The following is a 16,722-nucleotide window of genomic DNA, read 5'->3' on the forward strand; positions in this document are numbered from 1 at the left end:
TTAATTAGCTTTGTTCTTGCATCCTCGATAGATCATTTGCTAAACTCTTAAAGAGTTTGATGCTGCATGTTGACGTGGTTTTCGCGTCTCTAAACTACAATCTTTCTTTCCCATGATTGGTCTAGCTTTTGTTCGCTTCTTACTACTCCCAATACAAGATTCAACTTTCAAGCAAACATGGAGCAGCCGAAAACAAACAAACAGATACTGCTCGTCAAACGGTACGCCATGTTATAAGTACAGCAAACCTCTCGTTTGCTTACCGCGCCAGTGACCGATTGGTTGTCTACATCCTTGCTTACAACTCAACAACACTTTTTGCACTAGACCAAGAAACTTTAAAATCGTGCCAAGAGAACAGTATCAAGTAAGTGGCCGTGATCGGTTAGTATTCGCCCTTTGGCTTGCCTGGTTTGGGGAAATGTGACATCATCAACATCATGTTTTTGAAACTCAGCATCGAGAGTCTCACACTATAATCCATGTAATAGACAGTCACATCCCCAATCCCTGAACTACAAGATGGACAAGTTCGAATCAGAGTGCTCGTGCTGGCCATGGATCCTAGCTTGAGAGGTGCAGTCGAACGTTACCAGCCGACACACGCTAGATACTAATTTCGACCCCTTTGTTCTCTCTAGCCGAATTCTCTACTGCCGAACTCGGCGAACCAGTACCAGGAATTGGATCTGGAATCGTCATTGCATCAAAAAGCAAGAAATTCAAAATCAGAGATCAGGTTATTGGAACTGTTGGTTGGCAGGAATACTTTACCGCTGATGAGAACAGCATCGAGAAGATAGATCAGAAGAATGGATTTCCACAGGATTGTGAGTCTTCTTTTATATTAGATATGTTACTACTTGAGTACTTAAGATCTGCATGTGTTGTTAGGCGGTGTCCACGATGGGATAAACCTATACGGCAACACCGGTCTTGCTGCTTACTTTGGAACTACGCGGATAGTCCAGCCAGAGATGGGAGAAACGGTACTGAAAGAAAAACTTCTACTACAACCACAGAATCCTAAACAATTCAACCCTCTAGGTCCTCATTTCCGGAGCTGGAGGCGCCGTAGGCAACATCGCAGGCAACATAGCACACGCACTCGGCGCCCGCGTAATCGGTATATGTGGAGGCCCTAAGAAATGCCAGTTCGTGAAATCTGCTGTGGGTTTTGACGATGTTATCGACCATCGCTCACCTAATTTCGCAGAACTCTTGAAGAAGGTTACTCCAGATGGTGTTGATGGATACTTTGATACCACTGGAGGAGTAATTACTGAATTGGTGCTAGAACGATTGAATAAGGGCGCACGAATCGCATTGTGTGGGGCTACGAGTCAGCTTGATGGGAAGGTGGTTGTGCCTGAGATTCGTAAGTTGCAATGACCTGCGTCCAATATGCACCAGGTTCTGACTTCTTTTTGTCTCCTAGCATCATCTAAGAAAGATGTCACAATGAAGACATTTACTGTATCATCATACACACAGGCTGAAATAGTCGAAGCTCGGGAAGAGATATTCGAATGGGTAGAAGGCAACTTTATCAAGGGGCCCATAATGTTAGCGAGAGGGCTAGACAAGGCACCAGACGTCTTTGCGTCATTGTTTGAAGGCAAGAACTTTGGTCGTCTCCTAGTAGAAGTAGTACCCACACAGGGACGATTATAAGACTCATAGAATCAATTTTTGCTCATGTTCGTATATTCAAAAAGACCGAAACGAAATAGAATAGAGTTTTATTAAATACGCGACCGTTTTTCTTGTTGTGTTTTTAAATAGAAATCAAAAGTAAATAACAGCACAGATAACAAAATTGGTTTAAAAGCGACCCCCCAAAACATACGTTCGTAATACACAGCTAAAGCTAGTTGCCATAAACCCACTCCTCCCCTATTACTTTAACACCATCAGACCCCGTAGCCGATGTAGCAGCCGAATGTGGCATCCCACGATAAACATCCAGCAACTCATTAGCCGACCTTGGTTCTGGCGTATACAGCTCAGGATGAGCAAGCGGCATGCTACTACCCTCCTCACTAATCGGCGACAGATTTGCCAACCTCGCCTCCTCCTCCACCTGTACCTGATACAGCTGCAGATACGCATCCTCACTGATCTGTCCAGCAGCAAGCAGCGCCTCTGGCACGTTCCTGTAATGTGTTGAATTGGTCGCATACGATGGCGCCATACTCTGCAAATCATCCTGTCTCGTGAACGCCGTTCCCCCGGACGACATCTTACTATAATTCGTCTGGCCGCGTGATACTACGGTTCCGTTTCCGCTGCGGTTTGTGCTGTTGGGGTTGCGGCGGTACATAACTTGCAGCTGCTCGGCGTTGGGACCGCGGCGGAAGGAGAAGGCGTTGGTGCTGGTTGTGGGGGCGCGTGAGACGGGAGGGGATGGCGTGGATAGAGAGTTTTGTTGGTCGTATGGGTAGTGGTATGGTGGGAGCGGGGCTGGGAGGGAATGCATGTCGTCGGCGTTTGTGACGATTATCATGGGGAAGGCTCCTGTAGTGCGGTTGTGTCAGATACTGTTGAGATGAAGAAAGCTCCGATAACGTACCGTGATGTCCAGTTCTTAAATTAGTTCCGCTGCACCATCCATCGTTATATATGACCCTGAAAGAAACAAACAAGTATTCAGAACTCTATTTCCTCCGGGGTTTTGTTCTTCCATCCTCAAATCAGACCGAGATACTTTCTCGTTCCACTTACTCGATATCAATAGGATCCGCATATCTAAACTCAACCTCATCATTCATAACCGGGTGATAGTCTCTACTTGCAACCCAATTCAATGGCGGTGGCACGTAAAACTCATCGACAGGCTGAGCTGCGTATTTATAAGCACCAGCAGCAAGACCTCCAGCAGCGGCTCCTAATGCAGCATTCCGTGTCGAAACACCCAAATCTCCACTATTTGGCGGCAACCACAACTCCCCATCAGGGCTGTGTCCCTCAAACCCGGCATTCTCAGGATCTTCATGCGTAAGCGGCATATCAGACTGCGGCCCCTCGTCATCTTTAAAGTACGACGATGACGGTTTGGGGCGATCACGTCGTCGCCATATAACAAACCCGACGACAAACCCTAGTACGACGAATATTGCGGCGAGACCTATAGCTGCTGCTTCACCACCGCCGAGTGTTGGACTGGTACTCTTGTCATTGGAGAGCAGGAAGCCGGTGGTTGCAGATGGAGATGCATTCATGGCTGGGTTTCCTACTGCGGTTGACGAGTTGCTATTTACGTTTCCGGCTGTTGAGCCACCAGCTGGATCGTTTGGCATGGGAGATGGAACGACTACCGGGCTTGGTTCTGGCGGTGCAGCGCTTGGGATTACGACTTCTGGAGATGGTTGGTAGATGCCAGGTGAGGCTTGAATGAAACCATTGCTGGGTTGGACCACTGCGATGCTTGGCTAATCGAAAATTAACAAAAAAAAGCACCCGAATCAGATATGTGAAATGACTCCTTGGGAAATAAAGACAAACATACCTGAACCGGGCTAGGGACAGCGTCTATCACAGGCGAGGCGATTACGGGCGACGGCTGTACTGGGTTTGGGCTCGCTACAATGACCACAGGTGCTGGCGAGGCAGCTATCGGATCAGGAGATGGTTGTATTGGGTTGGGGCTAGCAGCGACGACCACAGGTGAAGGAGCTATTGGGTCTGGAGATGGCGCAGCCTGTGTGGATAATGTCAAATTAGTCAACGAGGAGCAAGAAAACACCAGCCATTTATAAATACCGATGGCTGTATCGGGGTGGGACTAGCGACTACAGGTGATGGAGCTATTGGATCAGGAGACGGTGCAGCCTGTGTTTGTAAAATCAAATTAGTTTGAAAACTCAACTCAACGAGGAGTGCTTTTTACGTACTGATGGTTGCACTGGACTGGCAAGCACAGGCGACGGTTGAATAGGATCAGGAGATGGCGCGGCCTAATGTAAAGTCAGTTAGAGGGTAAGCTCTTCCCAAAGGGGGTGGTTTTTGTATGAGCTTACCGATTTCAACGGCGCAGCAGACGGAGGTGCAGCTGATGGTTGAGCTTGTGATGGTTGAGCTTGCGAAGGTTGAGCTTGTGAAGGTTGCGCTTGTGATGGTTGCGCTTGTGACGGTTGCGCTTGTGATGGTTGCGCTTGGGATGGAGCTGCTGAAGCCATGACGAAGGGGCTAGGTTTATCTGGACTTGGTACAACTGGGGCTGGTGATTCTTTGATTACTGGAGATGGATTTATCGGTGCTGGTGACTCTTTGATTACTACCACTGGTGATGGATCAACGACAACAGCACTTGGCATCTGTTTTGGGGATGGGTTAGCTTGCACTGGCGACTCCTTGACGACTACTGGCGATTCCTTGATGACGACGGGCGAAAGTTGGGCGGGAGATGCTCTAACTGGACGTGGATTCGGAGAAGGGAATGCAAAGATGAATGGTGCAGCTGGTGGAAGAGGACAAGGGTAGTAAGTTGCTTGTTCCTTCGATCCATCCCATAAGGTGATTTTACTCACTGTTTACAGCAGGTTTGCTCATTAAGCACTGTCTCCTTCAACTAGAACGCCTGCTTTTGGTTGCCGATTACAGTTAAGGCAAAATCTTAAAAATCTTGATGACCACCCAAAAGACGTCGTCCCCCCAGTAATAAGCAACGTTGGGCTGAGGAAAAGACTAGAGTTGAAATCGATCCAGTCCTTCTACAATGGCAGGAGGAAAGTTTAAAGACTGTACAATGGTTATTGTCCCGAATCCAAACACATGAGAAATCCAACGAAGAAAACCTACAGTACGATCAATGAGCTGGACGAATCTTCACCGCAAGCAACGACTACACACGACAAGATACTGAAGAAGAGTATTTGCCTACCACTCGGAGAGTCTCCTTTTGTGAATTTTGCTGTGAGTGTTGCAACGTATTTTACGGTACGGTCGACGTTCTAGACTCAAGAGCCACAAAGCAATGACGGAAATACCTAAAGGGCGAGCAGGGTATTAACATGCAAGTTGAATCTAAGCACCCATACATCAATACTTGCTCACACGTTGTCTGTATTAGTTGGGTTCAACCTGAGCTGTGGGGGTGTTTGCTCACAAAACCAACCTTGTTAAGTTAAGAAGCAGATCCGGCGCAGATACACGATCAAAATTGCCAGATTACGAAATAAATAAATGTAATCATCGTATTCAGCGTTGTTCGGTGAAAAGAGTCATGACTAGTGCTCACAAGTGAAATGGCTTTGCTGAACGCTTCCTTGAAACACAAAATACTTCACAACATAGGCACACTCTAGATAGCAATCATGAAGCGGAGATCAGTCAAGTCTTCAGTCAAATCAGACTCACCTCGTAAAGCAGAAACTTCCGACTCGTTAGGTCCAGAGACCGACAATGTCTCCTCAATAAGAAAACATCGAAAACAGCACGTTCCAACCAGGTCTCCTTCCAAACATGTAGAAATGGACCTGATACCTGGTATCGTCATAATGCTACCTGTAGGAAGTCTCAGCAAGGGTGTCATTCTCCGGACAATCGAGGCATCAACCATTACTACTGCTAGAAATGACAAGGACACCGAACCAATCGCAGAAGAAAAGCCATTGCCACCTACTAAACAGCATACTTCATCCAAATCCGTCGCTGCCAATACTCAACCTCCCGTCGCATCATCCGGTACTACTGCCACAAAGACAAAACCAACAAGGAAGGCTTCGCCTGTTACAAAGGACAAGCCTCCTACTAGAATGGGTAGATCTGCTGCTGCTCAGCTAGTAAAGTAAAAATATCTAGATAGGTCGTAAAAAGGGTGCTTTTGTTGGGGCTTTGGGTATTATTATGAAATTGTTGTAGTAGGGGGCCTCGATCGTATCAAACTTGGTTATATTATAACAAATCATGTGTCTGTAGTTAGGATAAGAAATACGAATACAAGATAAGAGATGCTCGCTACATTGTGTTTGACTGTGTTTGAAAAAAAAGTTGAACCATTCTCGGCAGCAGTTCTTTTCGCGATGGACGGTCTGATACAGGTATTTAAACGTCCTGGTATGAAATAGTTCCTCGAAAATCAAATTGAATGCATCGTCGCCCTTGTTCCAAGTTCTGCATGCCAGGAAGCCAACTCTCGTTTCACACAAGCATTCAGTTTGTCAACACACAGGGAGAATGAATACTCTTCACAGAGTCAGAGATCATGAACAGCGTGTCAAGGTATCAGCATTGCTGGGATTTGACGAGAGCCGGATTATCGCTTTCCAAGTGAGTCAGCGTTTCGTTTTTTCATGGTTCGAGGTGATTTTTAACAATATTGTTCTAGATTGGCCATGGCAGCCCTTCAAAGCTTGGCCTCAAATTAGGACTGACCATTCCCAGACTAAAAACAACCTCTGAAACTTCGACATCCTATTCCTATGGCACAATTCAGTCTCCCAACGATTGGCGGCATGAAACATCAACAACACGGTCCACCTCAGCAAACGATATCCAGCAATCAATGCACTCGGATCAAGACTCTGTTGGACATTTTAGACGATGGTCGCTGCCAACCCTACCAAGTTTCGACTCTATTGCAACTGTGGAGGCCGTTGAACTGGACAGTATTGTTGTGGTAGATCAAGACGTCATTTCTCCGGCTGCCGAACCTGTAAATGAAGGATTGTCACCAGATGGAATCTCATGGCCATCTTCATCGCTGTATGGAGCTCTGCCAACTCGGTCGCTGTTGGCCTCGTCTCGAAGCGTCCTCAGTAAAAGCAATCGCAAGCTCGGCTACCTATTCCCAGATGCACCTCTTGATATCACGATCCCGGAAATCGAAGAATTAAGACTTCCTGCTCTACTTTCCAGCAGAATTCCGCTCCTGTGGTTCCTTGCAATGACGCTGTACGAACAGAACGCTGAGAATTTGGTAAATGTGATGATAATGTGGACTTATCTGAGTATGTCTCATCGCTAACACGTGAATCAATAGCTCTTTTGGGTGGACTCGAAACTATTTGAAGAAAAAGTACATTCTAATAGAGACAACTCGGCCGAGGTCATCTTCCACACCTATTTGGCATCTGATGCAGCACTCGAAATCAATGTATCGCATCGATGTCTCAGAGTGGTAGTCGATGGGGTTCGGAAAGGAACTAGAACGTGTTTTGCTCGTGCACGAGAGGAAGTCTTGGCCAACTTGGAAATGGCATTCTCACGATTCTACCCGTCACATCCGCTTTACGTGCTGATGAGTACTGATCTGGGTAAGTTCTGCAAGTTTGACAGAGTGTAGAACACAAACTGAGTCTGCGTTATTAGGCTTCTCGAGGGTTGCGAGCAACCAATCTATATCCAAGATCAAGCAAGTCCTTATTACTGCATTAGTAGAACACCCCGTTCACGAAAACATGCCATCTCAAATCAGGCGTCGTAATGAATACTTGCACGCCAAAGTAAAGGCCGTAGCAGCTGAACTCTCATATGGAACCCTGAATCTATAGATCACCCCAAAAAATTAAAAGTCCTCAAACGTTGTAAGAGTTAGTTCAAACCAATCGCATAAAGAGCAAGTTAGCATTTTACATCACGTAAATAATCAATATATTTAGTTTATTCACCTCTATTCGAGCAAAATGTTGTGTGGCACCTTCCTCTCTTTCCTCCGATCACAACTTTTCATTGACCGCTGAACAAAGCGAGATAACCAGTCTTGAGGATCAGAGTCGTCTCAGAAACCTGAACGGACCTATTAATACCAATATAGCACATGCCCGCTACCTTCTAAATAACCATATACCAAAATGTCTCGCTACAGCAGCAACTCTCAACCTCAATCACGAAACAGTCGACAAGATTCAGCAAAATACATAGAAGAACCTGCATACGAGTCAAATCGAGCTTCCAAATGGTCTGCTGCAGCAGATAAGGCTACTGGAGGTGGTGGATTTCAACGAGGAGCGGAAGCCCTATATGATGAGCAAGACGATTATGAGGACTTGCAAGTTCGTACAAGGGACATTCAGCAGGAGAGTTTATCATCTACTCGTCGAGCTCTTATGAGAGTCAGGGAGACTGAAGTGGTAGCTCAGTCCAATCTTTCGAAGGTGTCTGCTCAAGGAGGTTAGTTTGAAACGCCAACTTGTTTGGTGAAGTAGCGCGAGATCAGTTTGATGTGGAGGAGAAGCTATCATTTACTGTTGATATCGCTGCTTTACAGTTATGAATTTGCTGCAATCTTGATCGTTGCTGTCATTACATGATAGCACAATCGGAGTCCAAAAACTACAACTTGTCAACTCACTTCGATCTTCCAAAGCAACCTAACACCAATCTCATCCTAAATAGAACAATTAAATCATATTGAACGCAAGCTGGACTTGGCCGACCAAAAAGCCTTTGAAGCAGATGCCAAAACCAATGAACTAAAAAAACTCAACCGTCCCTTCTTCCTCCCAACATGGGGTGCCAAATCCGCACGCAACGAAAACGGTATCGCTTCTCGTGACGCACAACGTCAAGACCGTGATAAAGCTCGAGACGAATCCAATCAACAACGCAACGACCGCATGCAACGAGTCATGGATGCGCAAGCCAGTATGGGTCCTCGTGGTGGATCCTCGTACAGTACTCCAGCTGGCGTAGAACGTGATGATACAGAAGAAGAAATAGATGTCAATTTGGATCAAATAAGTGGTGGGCTGTCGCGTCTGAAATTCATGGCTTCGGCAATGAATGAGGAGATTGATGGGCAGAATGGGAGCTTCACGAGGATTACGACACAGGCTGATAAAGTTCAGGCTCGTGTTGATAATACGCATAAAAAGGTGCAAAAGTTTTTGCCAAAGAATCAACGCTCATAAAGATATACTTGTAGTTTTTTGTAGTAGTAGATAGCTTTCTCTCAAATATCACGCTTTATATTTACAGTAATCTCCATAGTAATTTGCACCGGTTCTCTGAATGACCCTCAAGAGGCTCAGGACGCATTTGAAGCTCCAAGGACGCAGAGACCAAGGACGACATAAGTAGCGCCAATCGTATTACAGGCACACGGAACTCCGAGCTACGCGTTTTACTTGGTGAGAATTATCATTTTGATTAAGCAATGTCGCGTTACATGTTTTGGGTTTGGACCTTTCGAACTTCCAGCTAATTACATTTCATGGAACTTTGTAGTCATATAATCGTAATATTTTCCTGCTCAAAGTTATGTATAAATGAGTTCCAATAGCTCTGTGTCTTTGAAAATCAACCTCATCAAACCCAACATGATGAAAGTGATGCCATGAATGAACACCATTGAGGCTGATTCGTCATTTGCTCAAGACATTGGTCATGTAAATGCTTTGAGCGACACCTCTTCCTCTGTTATGATGTTAGATACATTGCCAGTCGAGTTATTGCTCTGTATTTGTGACAGGTTAGTGGAGTCGAGGCTGCCTAAATGCCATTGGAAGTAGTGTTGAAGCTTGTACCACTCATGTCTTGCAAAGTCACTCTAAACTTTGGAAAATTCGTCAATACTTAAGATGGGATTACAGGGATGTATTTGTACGTTTGTCTTGATACCATGCGTTAACCATGTCACAACGTCTTCCTCCTAATCCATTTTTGGTTCACTGGACACATTTAGAAAGCCACCTTGTCTGTTGTACATACATCCAAACCAAGTCGTCTGCCATCGAAACCACTCCATTTACCTCCTGTACAAGGAAGTCGTCGAGATGCTGTCATTTTGATATATAGCTGCAAACCCTGCCAGCCTTATAATAGTGCAACCAGCCAGATATTACAATAACTCCTTATTCTATATTTTTGTCTTGATGAGACTGCTCTTGTGTCTCCTGTGATTATGTCGAGTATTTCAATGAAATCTCTTCTTACGGTGGATATGAATCTGGCCAGATCTACATTATCGTACGTTATGATGGCCTGGTTGTCTTTCGGCATATACATATCTAATATCCGAAGACTTTCAGCGTCCTGCTCGCGTATTTCCATATGTTGGTTTTGGTTGAAACCATCAATAATTTCGGTAGCTTTCATTATTGCGCTGAAAAGGGGTACTTTTTCTACTTCCAACAAGGATAGAGCTCGTGCTGGTGGTGGGCCTATATCATGGGGAGGGCTGGCGGTCCTGAAATCCTTGGCAATCAACCTTAATATTCCCAGCGACATACATTGAAACCAGGGATCTAGCTCGATGATATCTCGACCGTGCATTTCATCCAAAAAAGAGAGATAGAATAGGTGTAAGAAGCCATACAGACAGCGGTAGACCAGCCATAGCGCCAAAAGCACTTTTATAAGTGGGTTGAATGGTGCTGTGCTTTTCGCGATCCAGTCCGTTTCAAGGGCGTATTGGAGGACTAGGATAGTCAGCGATGTGTTTCCGTATTGGACTGCTTTTAGACAGAGATTTATGATACGTCTGACACGAATGGGTGTAAGTTTAAAGGAACCGGTCGTAAACTGAACGTTGTTTGCTCACGACTGTTTGAAGGCGGCAGACCCAATCGTGGAAGCAATGCCAATACACATGGCCATCCATCCAGCGCATCGTATTGTTGACCATTCTGGCAGACTGCAAATGACTGTGATGAAGCAGGACCACAATAAAGACTTTCCAACCACGGCCACATTTACAACCATCGTCACACGTAAATCCACGCAGAGCTTAGTCTGTAGAGTGGTGGAGGAATACTAAGAAGTAGTTTGCGTTGTTGAGAATTGTTGTCACCAATGTTGCGATTGGTATCGTCAACTTTGCAAACCACAGACCACAGGGCCACACATACCTTGTCAAATACGTGTCAGAGATCTTGAGACATTCGGCTCCATGCGCTCGATTACTGCCAGAACCTTGCTGGACTGCGAAATCTAGCATGAGGCTCTGATCGCTGCTTGCCTATCAATTATTCACGTGCGTCAGCTCTCACGGTTTCAACTACTGTTGTATTGTAGTTTTGCTATTTCAATATAATTTTTGACCCCACAAACTTAGGTAGTATTCCACTGCGCTACAATTACTGACGTAGCTGGTGAGTTCATGGTACAGGAGCTGGGCTGATTGTTGGGTGCGGTGGATGGAATTGGAATGGCTCATCTCTACCTTTTTTCAAAATAGCACGATTTGTTTAAAATATCAATACTCTACAGCGTATCTCGCCTGTTGTCTGCACTTTGAGCATCTTGCTTGAGTTGTTTGCGACTTACTCTATCTATGCACCCACAGAAGTCCACTAAGCAAGCAAGTGGACGAATTTCCGCCGTTTAAACCCGGTATCGACCTTGCTGAGCATCACCGTATACGTAGAGCCGTGTGCAATTAGCTGAGCTGCAGCTCGAAGCCTGTTTGGCTGGCTTGTGGCCAGTTTTTACGTTTGTCAAAACTTCTAACTCAGCACAAGATGACGGCGGTGAGGCCGGATTTCATTTACATGGTCTCTATTTTTGTCTTCTGATGCATGATATTCCACATTTGAATTGTTGTATACTAATGCATTCTTCTGATAATCTAGAATATTGAGCAAGGTTCCGATCAACCACCAGAAGAAGTCGCGGTGGCCAGTAAAGAATCAGAAAGGCTCATACACCAACGCTTTTTCGCATATACATGGCGGTCTTCGTTTTATCGTGATCCATTCGTTGAGGATGATAACAAAGTACTCAGGAAATTGAACTTCAGCGAAGCATTCTTCAATGCAACACCATTCATTCCAAGTTGGGAAATAGTGATGAAACCTATATGGACGGCAGCTAAAAATGGTGACATTGCCCTGCTAAAACATCTCATTGAACAAAATCCTTCCAATTGGAGCAACCTTTTTGCTGGTAAAGAACGAGAAAGACAAGGAGATACTATCCTTATGATGGTAAGGATCAAGCGTTCTCGTAATTCGTTGTAAACTCTTTCGGCTCAACGAGCTTTCTTAGGCATGCACCAACGTAACTGATGGAAATGTGCATTGCATCCTTTACATCATTGAACAATCACATCGTCGAAACAGCGCAGAAGACCATGTTGCCTTCTTGAACTCATATTTTACGCGACGACGGTTTTTCGGTGAAACTGCCGCTCATTTAATTGCCTTGAACTTTACTGATGACGTGGCTACCAGTTTGATTACAAAGCTGGTACGTACGTCGCTCTGTTAGTTTCAAACGATCAGTGCCAGCTCACATTTATAAATCTTCAAGCATGAGAAGAAGGCGTACTTGGGGCTTCAAGTAAACGGTGTTGAAACAGATCAGCAGAGACAAATGCTGGCTCAAGGAGTTTATTTCCGGAGAGGCTATGGAAACGTTTATGCTGGGAATTCTGTACTATCTTTCGCTGCTTGCACCAACAAGATTGAACTTGTCAAGTTTTTGGTCAAGAAGACTGGTGACGGGCCAAAACTTGATATCAATTATCAAGACTTTTATGGAAACAGCATATTGCATCTTCTAGCGTATTTTGGAAACTGGGATATGTATCAAAAAATTTTGTCGCTGCACAGTGCTCATCCAAAAGGAGGTTTGTAGTTTTGGAAGACTATCTGAATTCGGCTGATTTACGGCTCCAATTCTGACCCACTGATTCTCGTAGACTTTGATCGTCCCAACGACCAGCTCTTGAATGGGTGTGTTCTGGATGGGAACAAGAAATTGACTCCTTTCTTGGTCGCCGTTGATAGACAGCAACACGAATTCGTCAGGTCGCACATCGATTTCTTCAAGAAGCAACAAGGGCCTGCTATGCAGACTGTTGTTTCTTCTTGCTTTTTTGATATTCAGGTAAGCGTTTATGGATGCTTCTGGTATGTGATTAACTGTCGCTGACGAAAGTGTCTGGTAGGATATTGATTCAACGATTAGCAATCCAACGGATAAATCGAAGGAATACCCAGAGTTTGAACCACACCTTTACCAACGCCCTTCGCATTCGGCTTTGGAGCTGGCTGTAATGAATGACGATAAAGAAATGGTTAGTATCGTTGCGGGTCTTCTGCGAAAGAGTGCAACGGTTTTCTGAAGTTGCATCATCAAGGCTAACGTTTTACCGTGCTTGGCTAAACAGGTGTCTCATCATCTGTTCCAAATGGTACTTCAAATAAAATGGAACGTTTATCTCTATCGCTTCTACTTGTGGCTTCTATTCTGGTCATTCCTCGCCATAATGGTCATGTCAGTAGCTTTGGCAATGATGCCAGCAACCTCGTCAGATCGACTGGATTACTTCAGTTCAAGTCGTGGAAACGCACGTTTAGCAATGGAGATCATGCTTTTGATCTTTGCAACAGTTCAGTTTGCTATCGAAGTGCTTCAGATTATACGTAATTCGCGAAGTAATAGCCTGCTTGGGAAGCTGAGATATTATATGTTTGGGTTTGGTGGACTCAGAAGTAGGTTTCTTGAATCTGTTGGGAAGTTGGACCATGATTACACTGATGCTCTTGCGTAGATTGTATGCAAATTACGTGGTCTGCTATGGTGATAATGTGCGTGCCATGTCGCGTGAAGGGCAACGTTCCTGCTGAGAATGTCTTGCTAGTGTTTATCGCAATCTTGGGTGTAAGTTTTGAGTAAGTTTGTCGCTCCTCATGTGCAATACTAACACACTCAATAGTGGGCATACTTGTTTTCATTTGTTTCGGCATCGAAACGAATTGGAGCTTTGGTTGTAGTAGTGGCCAAAGTACTAAAACAATATCTCTTGTTTTTCTTGCTGCTATGTGAGTACACCATCTTTGTTAACATCACATATGTCCGCGGTTGATTGATTCGATTCCTCTCCGTTAGTCGCTGTCTTGCTTCTTGGCGCTGGATTGGCCTGGCACATTGTGACTTTGACGCCAGATGATATGGAAGGTGCCGGCTTCGTACACACAATGTCGTCAATTGGATATACGTTGCGAATTGTACTACAACTTGGAACCTATTCTGATATCTCGGATACTCTGACACCGGATCTTACCGCTTTCGTTTATCTATACTGGGCGTCAGTGTCTGTCCTAATGTTGATCAATATTCTCATCGCGCTCATCAACTCCGCGTAAGTTTAAAACATGTTTACAGATCGGTTTCCGTGCTGAGCTGCTGTCATGACTTCAACAGATATCAGGAGACCTTGAGCGACCATCGTCAAGAGCGGAATCTTCAGTTTGCTCGTCTGACCTTGGATTTAGAAGAAGCTTTGCCCCGTATCAAGAGTAAACGGACGCACTTGAAGGAACATCACGGTTGGAAAATGCTTCCCAAGGGATTGAGCGAGGATGAGAAGATCGTCTGGGAAGAAAAGAACAAGCAGGACAATATCGAGGCAATAAAAAAGGCAAAGACGGACTTTTTCAAATGGAGTACATCTATACATTCCCTTTCCTTCTTGCTCACATCTCCATATAATCTCGGTCGTGACGACATCGGTCATCTCGACACTCCAATCTCTGGCGAACGCCGCAGATTGCTGTATCAGAAACAGCTCGTATCGAAATCTCACGAGGAAAAGCATAAGAGTAAGGATACGCCGTATGGAGCACGTATACTGAACAAGCCTGCTGTTAGAGTGGTGTTTAACTATGTCGGATATGTGTTTGTGAGGACTCCCGGAGACCATTTGCATTGGGTGTTGCCTAGTCAACCGGAGAAGCATTGCAACTGTAATTGTAGTAAACAGGACCATGGTAGTAGCAGTAAAGGTGATGGTCTGGCAGCATCCCCAGAAACGACACCGCCACAGTCACCCACATCGCCGAGAACGAGCGTGTACTCTGATGCAACGCTGCATACGCCGTCGTCGCCTCAATATTCAATACCTCAATCGTAGTATTAATATAGAACCTAATCGTGAACCCAATACCAAACCTAATAATATAATACCTAACTCAACCGTCACCAGCTTTGAAATCAACCACTTCGTTCAAGTACAAACATCCAAAATGCTGGTTTTTATTACAAGGTGGGACTTACTACCTACTGACTACTCTGCAACATCCTCTTTTACATCCTCTTTGACACGTTTATCTCTATGGTCCTCCTCCTTGGCATCATCATCCTCAACGCCCTCTTCATCAGCACCTCGTTTAGATCCATTCTTGGTCGATGCTTCCACCTCTTCATCATCGTCATCCGAATCATCATCAGCTTCAGCTTCAACACCCTTGCCCTTTTTAGCTTTACCGTCAAATTTCTTGCCCGTTCTCCAAACCTCCTCGCCACGTGCAGATCTTTCCTTTTTTTTGGCGGCTTTTTCAGCTTCAATGGCTGCCTTCTCGTCTGGATGCATGTCGTCCCATATGGAGCGTAAGTTGAAGCGTTTGAAGCGTTTGAAGTTTCGTAGTATGCTGATGCAGGCGGTGGTCTATATGATGGAGAAGAAGGTGGTATAAGACGAATGGCGGATGTAACAATGGTGACCAAACTCGAATCTGACATTGGTCGAATGCGGCTATCATACGGCTTGGTTTTTTTTACCTTGACAACTTCAACGACGATACACACTTCAGGGGTAGTCAAATCTACTTTATGCCTTTTGGGAATCAGACCAGGTATCGATTCTATGAGCATCTCTCCTGTCAGAGCTGCATGTGAGCGGACTTTTTGTACGAGTGCCCACTAAGAAAAAAACCCACTAATTTAAAGGTCGTATTCCAAGCAGATATGCAAAGGCATCGCGGTTACCTTTATAACAGTCTCATCACCGTCAACATCGAAAACAGGTTTAGCAAGCTTGCTGACGACTTTGGATATCTCTTCCACTGACGCGTAACAAGTCTCTTGAATCGGTATTATACGAATGCAATGACGAGATCTCTTTGAGCCGGTCTTCAAGACGCTCTCCATCAGTTCTGTGACCACTTCAACGGGATTGACGGGTGCGATTGTCTAACCAAAATATGTGTGAAACAGAAAATCGGATTGATCTGACGCTGAGAGCAGGCACACCTTAAAGTATATCATAGAATCAGACTTCATAAGCACTTGCTGAAACCTCCATTCCCTCCTCTCTTTCTTGAGCCCGTCCAATTCAGCTTGTAGAGCCTTTTCGACATCCCCATCTTTCGTGTCAGCTTCCTCGGCTGCTTCTTCTGGACCGTACAGCCTGTCTGCAATCTATATCAAATAAAACTGTTAGTAGATAGTCCAATCGAACGTGAATTTGTGTATTTTTCTCATACCTCTTTCAACCAATTCCTGATCTCGGTAGCAGCTTTCGTTTCTTTGCCTTGAGCACATGAAATCAGGATACCAGCTGTTTTGTTTTCTATACCAGCCTTGAAAGAGCCCGCCTGTGAAATGAGATTAGTGTCTGTTTGCAAGCGAATGTGTTTCTTTGAAAGTGATCAAGACTTGCAGATAGCTTACCTTGCTTTTTGTATTTAAAGTCGAGTAGAACTTTTTCTTGCCTCCAGCACCTCCGCCGCCTCGCTTAGATCCTGACGCTCCACCTCCTGCCATGTCGTATTGAAATCTTGTAAGCTGTCGAATTGAAAAAAAATAATGATCAAGAGATGATGGACGGTGAGAGAGCCCAAAACGTTGAGCTGAGCAAGTTGAGGCGCGATACGTTTACGATGTCTCGATTATATTCATGTATGAGAGTTAATTGATCATCAAGATGGTGAGCCCCTCGTGAAAAACTGAACACAGGCACATCGGGAAATTTGAATGTTCAACATGTTCAACCAAAATCCACATGCGATCGCTAATAGCTACTGCACGCTTACACAATTTAACGCGTTTTGGTAC

At 44.9% G+C, this 16,722-nt stretch overlaps 3 protein-coding genes across 3 annotated transcripts; 2 read left to right on the forward strand and 1 right to left on the reverse strand.

Annotated features, from left to right (window-relative positions):
• Positions 1 to 6,177: 6,177 nt before the first annotated feature.
• Positions 6,178 to 7,493, forward strand: SmJEL517_g01681 (uncharacterized protein; the record flags this gene model as incomplete). Its single annotated transcript, XM_031167609.1, has 4 exons — positions 6,178 to 6,270; positions 6,329 to 6,919; positions 6,983 to 7,256; positions 7,312 to 7,493. The coding sequence occupies 4 exons, from the start codon at positions 6,178 to 6,180 to the stop codon at positions 7,491 to 7,493; spliced, it is 1,140 nt and encodes a 379-aa protein (XP_031026350.1).
• Positions 7,494 to 7,793: 300 nt separating this feature from the next.
• Positions 7,794 to 8,852, forward strand: SmJEL517_g01682 (uncharacterized protein; the record flags this gene model as incomplete). Its single annotated transcript, XM_031167610.1, has 2 exons — positions 7,794 to 8,112; positions 8,338 to 8,852. 2 exons carry the CDS (start codon positions 7,794 to 7,796, stop codon positions 8,850 to 8,852), a joined length of 834 nt encoding a protein of 277 aa, XP_031026347.1.
• A 6,101-nt stretch (positions 8,853 to 14,953) lies between these two features.
• On the reverse strand, positions 14,954 to 16,431 carry SmJEL517_g01683 (uncharacterized protein; the record flags this gene model as incomplete). Its single annotated transcript, XM_031167611.1, has 6 exons — positions 14,954 to 15,334; positions 15,448 to 15,588; positions 15,655 to 15,858; positions 15,919 to 16,086; positions 16,152 to 16,262; positions 16,339 to 16,431. 6 exons carry the CDS (start codon positions 16,429 to 16,431, stop codon positions 14,954 to 14,956), a joined length of 1,098 nt encoding a protein of 365 aa, XP_031026348.1.
• Between the last annotated feature and the right edge of the window lie 291 nt (positions 16,432 to 16,722).

The sequence above is a fragment of the Synchytrium microbalum genome (genome assembly GCF_006535985.1).
Source record: "Synchytrium microbalum strain JEL517 chromosome Unknown SmJEL517_scf0006, whole genome shotgun sequence".
Taxonomy (NCBI): Eukaryota; Fungi; Chytridiomycota; class Chytridiomycetes; order Synchytriales; family Synchytriaceae; genus Synchytrium; species Synchytrium microbalum.